This window comes from Myotis davidii, unplaced genomic scaffold, assembly GCF_000327345.1.
Source record: "Myotis davidii unplaced genomic scaffold, ASM32734v1 scaffold455, whole genome shotgun sequence".
NCBI lineage: Eukaryota > Metazoa > Chordata > Mammalia > Chiroptera > Vespertilionidae > Myotis > Myotis davidii.
The window spans coordinates 1,307,521-1,313,754 of NW_006287459.1; the positions used below are offsets into that span (position 1 = coordinate 1,307,521).

Below are 6,234 nucleotides of genomic sequence, written 5' to 3' on the forward strand. Positions count from 1 at the left end.
CTTCTAAGCCTTTATTCTGTAGCCAGAGATGTCACATTACAATCTAAGTCATGGGATGTTATTACCTTCAATATTAGCTAAAAACTCCAATGGCTTCCAAGTTCACTAAAAGAATAATCTAAGCTCCTTTAAAGGAGGATATTTAAGGTCTTGCCTGATATGGCTTTGGCCTACCACTCCAAACTAGTCCTGTGAGATTCGTCCTCCTGCTTTCTGGGTACAGCACAATGAATTCCTTTCACTATCTAAATCACATTAATTTCGTAGAATCCTTGGGATCTTTAGAATTTTCTGTTGCTTTTGTTTGTTTGTTTGCTTTTTTGCATGAAAAGAACTTTTGCTTACCCTTTCCATGTCTGGCACCCTTAGGTCTCAGCTTCAAAGACTTCTTTGACCACCGTATCTAAAATAGTCCCCTCACCCTATTTATTCTCTATTCTTACCTTGCTACTGCATTGTCCCATAGCAACATCTTTGTTTTTGTTTTTTCTTTGTTTTTTTTTTTCATCTCTCTACACCACTTAGCTATTAACTTCACCAGGGCTTGTGTCTGATTAAAAATTATATCTTCACATCCTAACATTGCTACTGACACATAGTAGTCTAAATATCTACTGGTTGAATGAATGAATGAATAAATATGGCAAATCAGAAGAGAATGAAGCTGTAATTTCCTGCTGCTTTGTGGATATGAAGAGTTCTTTTCATCTATATATTTTTTTAAAAATATTTTTCTGTTGACAGAAAATTAATAAAGCTAATTAATTGAATATAAACAGAAAATATATTTAATTTTTAAGTTGAGATATAGACTATTTGAAAATGTTGTGAGGCCATTTTCATTTATGTGGAAAATTATTCAAAATTTACCTAAGTGTATATATACACTTTGCCATGTTGGCTTTTCCATTTTAAAATGTTATTAAAGCTTTAAAATAAAAGTTCTCATTTCATTCCTTTGGGGGAAATGTAGTTTTGCTTATTTTAATGACCTACTTAGATAGTAACAAGAAGAAATGTTAATGAAAATCTGACTCTTGGTAAACAGAAGGATTTAAGGAAGACTTAGAAATGGAGGTAGCAATACAGCAGTAGCTTAAGGTTTTTAAAGACTAAGGTGTGGGTGGTGGTCTTGTCCACTATTAGTTCAAGGGTTCTTGGGCAATTCATTGGAACTTTTCTCTAGCGCCCTTTGTAACAGAAATGATGTCTGCCCTGTTTATTTTGTTGTGTTATTATAATAATCTTATTTGATATTGTTATATGAAAATGTTTTCAAAACTTTAGAGGACTCCATGAATGTGAAATCCTATTATGCTAGTGAGCACCCTTGCAAAGCTGACCCTAATGCTCCACTCTTATTTCAGAGAGGTTGAGAAAGATGTTCTAAGGCAATTTTATATATTGAGGCCCGGTGCATGAAAATCGTGCACTGGGGGATGGGGGGGTGGGGGGAAGGGGAGTCTGTCAGCCTGGCCTGTGCCCTCTCGCAGTCTGGGACCCCTTGGGGATGTCCGTCTGCTGGCTTAGGCCTGCAGGGAGCGAGACTATGCCAGCAGGCGGACATTCCCCAAGGGATCCCAGTGCTGCTGCGGAGGCGGGAGAGGCTCCCACCACATCCACTGTGCTCACCAGCTATAAGCCCCGCTTCTGGCTAAGCGGCGCTCCCCCTGTGGGAGTGCACTGACCACCAGGAGGCAGCTCCTGCGTCAAGCATCTGCCCCCTGGTGGTCAGTGCACGTCATAGCAACCAGTCGTTCCACCGTTCGGTCTATTTACATATTAGCCTTTTATATTATATAGGCTAAGCATTTATTATTTCAAATCATGTACACCAAGAGGCTGAGATGAACAACAGTTTGTGTAAGCCTTCAATAAGTGGGAAATGGGTAAGGGCTGGCTTCCTGAACAATCTCCTGGTGGTCAGGACCTTAGCTGTGCATCTTTCAGAAGACTTACAACAGTGTTGAAAGTGGATAATGGCGCAGGGGGATGCTTTTCTAGCTCCTCTGTGGAAGGGTTTGCTTGGATGCCACTTCTAAGCAGGTAGAAGCTACTTCAGGATGCTAGCAGACTGATTTGTCAGAGGCTGAATAAACTTCACCCATCAGAAGTCCTAATCTAGCTTTCACACCATGCCTCCTTCCTTCTCTTCTCACCTTTCCCCCTTTTCTTCTCCAATTGGAGAATGTGGGAAACCAGTGAGAGGAGATCCTGGAGGGATGAAAAGAAGAGAACTATTTCAGTTCCTTTTAGTTCCCCCATTGCAAGCTGTGCTGCTGAGTTAAAAATATGTAATTTAGTTTCTAAATCTATTTCAACCCTTGCCTGGCCTACTGAGCAATCACACACCGTCCGGTTTCAATTCAGATCTTTGCTTTCAGCTTTACTTTAAATGGAACACAGCGAAGTTGTACAAACAGATATGAAGTCAATGCTCCACAAAGAGCAAAGGCAGGATGAAAGGAACCAGGATGTAGATCCATATTTATAGCATACTGGTCAAAACCTGAATTGTTTTCATTTTATTTTTAAAATGCCAAACTTTCCACAGAGTATAAAATGTCAAAGAAGGGATCACACTTGTGGCTTCCAAGAGTCTAAGCTAAGGATGCATTTTGTTATTACTTTCAGTGAATTCTATTTCATTTACAACAGCCTGTAAACAGGTTACACATTTTCTGCAGGTGAGAATTACTATTCCTTTGTCACATTTGGCATACTACGCATTTACAGACAATGACCCACTTCTAAAAAATGAATCACATTTAACACCAATATTTATAAACAGAGCCAAAAATAATTGTGCTATAGTAAATTTGTACTGATTAATCAACTGCTAACACTAGAAGTAAGGTGAATTCAACCCCTTCCCATAAAACTATAAAAAGTATCTCCAGGTGGGTAAAGCAGATCACTTGGCAGCGACAAGTAAGATGACTAATAATGCCTTTGAGATATTTCAGCAGCACTGCAGCTAACCAAAATCCAGCGATGGCCCACGTAGACTGATTTCACTCATGTTATTGTCCGTATAATATTATGGGAGAGGGTAGTTGGTAAAAAGAGCCTATCTACAGTGGATCCCTTCTTCCTTTTCCATTAGAATTTGTATCGTAACTAACTGGGCAAATATTATTTTGGCTCTCAACGTTTAATAATAAAACCATAGTTTCGATTATAAATTTTCACTTTAATTTATGTTCAGGCGCATCAATTCTTTAAGGAATATTTAAGCAACATGTGATTTAATACTCCTGCTTTTTCTCCCCTTTACTTGAAATGTCACGTTTAAAACCTTTATGAGCAGATAAATCTTCTTTTATTGGCATCATATAGATTTAAATGCTATCACATCACCCGAAACATTCTCCACAAAATTATGTTGGATCTAAAGTGTTAATTCCCCAGTCACTTATGAAAGACTGTGCACTGACGAATGATTCGCTTTTGTAAGAGAGCCTCTTTTCAGATTTGCTTAAAGGCCATCACAGTGCTGAGCTGCCTACCCCTGGAGAAGCAATGTGAAAAGGACCAGGAGAATCTTTCATCCTCCTCACTCAGATTTATCACTGTCAACACACAAAGGTTGAATTAATACCCTCCATGGCTCCCCATAACCTTCTCATGAATTTCAGAAAAGAGTGGTTTGGATCAGAAGACCTGGCCTGATTCCAGTCTATCATTGTTAATATGCTGTGTTCCTGTCTAAACATCTTTGTCAAACGAGAAGAACAAAAGGACTCCAAAGATTCATCCAGTTCTACTTTATCCAATTCTATTTTTTTTTCCCAACAGGTCTTTGTAACCCGGGACCACACTCCTTCTATATCACATCTAATCCTGTACTCTATCACAGGAATGTTCTGCTCCCTTTTACTCTCTCCATTTTCCCATCATCTTATCCCCTACACATCCTCAATAGGAAGCTGAAATTCCTCCAAGCTTCCATTACATGTCATGTGATCCTCTTCAAACAGCATGTGATCTCCTCCCAATCTGCATGGGTTTGTCTTTTACATACACAACCTGAACTGGGTTCACATCAGGCCCGGGCCCCTTGCTAAATGTAAACTTGCACCAGCTACTGACCTCCCAAGCCTCAGTTTCTTCATCTGTAAAATGGGAATAGTAATAGCTTTCGCTCACAGTTGTTGTGAGGGTTGAACAGTAATGCCTATGAAATAGATGATATGAGCATTCTAATAAATACCTACAATATCAGTTGTCATTGTTGTTATTACTACTGCTACTAGAATGTCAGCTCCCTTAAGAAAAAGTCTGTATCTTCAACTCATTTCCTGAGAAGGATCAAGTGCAGAGTGATGGGAATAAACAGGGCCTTGTTGGTCAGAAGACCTGGGCCTACACTTCCGATGAAGTCCGTAGTCTTCTCTGAATTGGTCTGAGAGGGAGTCTGAAGTTAAGAATTGTTACCTTGAGGTTTCCGTGAACCTTGAACCTAGCACAGTGCCTGCCACACAGGTTTTTGTTATGTAAGCAAAGGGAATAGAAGTATGCAAAAGAGCAACAGTATTGTTATGGATGCACCTCTATTCGATCTTTTATAAATATTTATTATAGAAATAAAACCGAAACACCTCTGACTGCGAGGCCTTAGGAGAGAAGCAAATGGCCCCTCCCCAAATAAATAAAAAAATGCCTCCCACTGTAGAAGAGAAAACAACCGGGTTCTCCAGCAGAGCAGGCAGCTTCCTGCCCCAGATTCATGTCCTAGGTAGAGAACAAGGCCGAGGTTTTGGCTGGGGGACTGACAGCACGTGGGAGCACAGGGGACAGAGGATCAGCTGTTCCCGATGCGACCTGCTCTGAGATAAACGGCCAGGTCCAGGGGAACCCCCTGCTCAGGGCACGAGGCAGCGGGGCAGCTGAGCCCCAAGTTCCCATGTTTTACTTTCCCCTCCAACCTCCCGCTCCCAGCAGTCAGGGAGGTAATTAGTGTGGGGGAGAAGCAAAGCTTCCGAGGGGGCGGGGGAACGTGTGTTTGGGGGCGGTCTTCCTGCCAGAGGTCTTTCTTAGGGGAGGAGAGGGAGGAAGGGGTGTCAGAGGGGAGGGTGGGATGGAGAGGAAGAGAAATAGATTGATGTTGCAATTTTACACGCGAGGCATACCTAATGATACTCCCACAGACAGACAGACAGGCAGACGGAGAGAGGGACAGACAGGACACACTTGAGCGTTTGAAATCGTTCATACCCCCAAATCCAGGACGCAGCCTGTTGTCGTAACCATCCAGTAAACTGTCCAAGATGCGGGTAAAATTTTCCGGGCATAATTTCTCCTCCTTTGGGTTCTGTCCTGGGGATTCGTTTAAACTGCGGATGAAAAAAAAAAAAAAACCGGGGGTGGAGGGGGTTATTTTAAGAATCACGGAACAGGTGGGTAACAGGTTTATCTTCCATGGAAAGAGTCGTTGCCCCAGGCTACAGGAGGCAAAGCTGAAGGATAATGGAGAGGAAGGGTCAGGGAGACGCACCGCGCGCACACGAACCCCAACACCCCCACTCTTCTTTGCACCCGGTGGCCCTCCGGCTCTCCGCGTCTACGCAGTCACAGAAAAGCCTGGCTCCGGCTCCTGACTTTACAGCGCAGACAGGAGGGTCGGGTTTGCCCTGTGAGGGGCAGACGGCCACAGAGGTCCGGGAGCAGGCCACATCGCCACCTTCCCCTAGGGCCCCCCACCCCCCAGGACCCCCGAGAACTCACCAAGCCTCCAGGCACAGGATGTGCAGGAGGGCGAAACTGACTCCGAAGGACGTCGCGATCGCGGGTACCTTCTTGGCAGAAACCATCTTTGCAACATGCCATACTTTAAGCCTGATCACGGTTCCAGGCTCTCCGGATGCCCTGAGCAGGGTGCGAGGCGAGGGCAGAGCTCTGCACGGCGTGCGCACACTCGCGCTCACACTGGCCCGCGCTCACTCCCCCCGCCTCCCTCGCGGAGCTCCCGCTGTGGATGGAGAGCGAAGTACACCGATCAGCACCCTTTCGTGCCCGCACCCCGCAGCTCCCGGGTTGGTGGTGGTTCGCTCTCGCCGGAAAGCTGAGCAAGTTCTTCCCGACCTTGAACTCTGGGGCGCAGGGCCGGGGTCTCCCCGCGCGAGGAGGGGTCCACGCGCCCCCACCCCAAGCGCATCACTGCCCACGGCCCTGCTTAGCTTGCACTTCTCGTTCTCGGTCCCCCTCTCTACCGCTGGGATTTGGATCCAACCA

General features: G+C 44.5%; 1 protein-coding gene across 1 annotated transcript in view; it reads right to left on the bottom strand.

Annotated features, from left to right (window-relative positions):
- GABRA4 (gamma-aminobutyric acid type A receptor alpha4 subunit) overlaps nucleotides 1-5,960 on the bottom strand; it is a 67,499-nt gene extending 61,539 nt beyond the window's left edge. Inside the window, 2 exon segments of the mRNA XM_006759246.2 lie at nucleotides 5,218-5,336; nucleotides 5,728-5,960. Of these exon segments, the coding sequence (XP_006759309.1) occupies nucleotides 5,218-5,336; nucleotides 5,728-5,813 (205 nt within the window). The 5' untranslated portion in view covers nucleotides 5,814-5,960.
- Nucleotides 5,961-6,234: the final 274 nt, after the last annotated feature.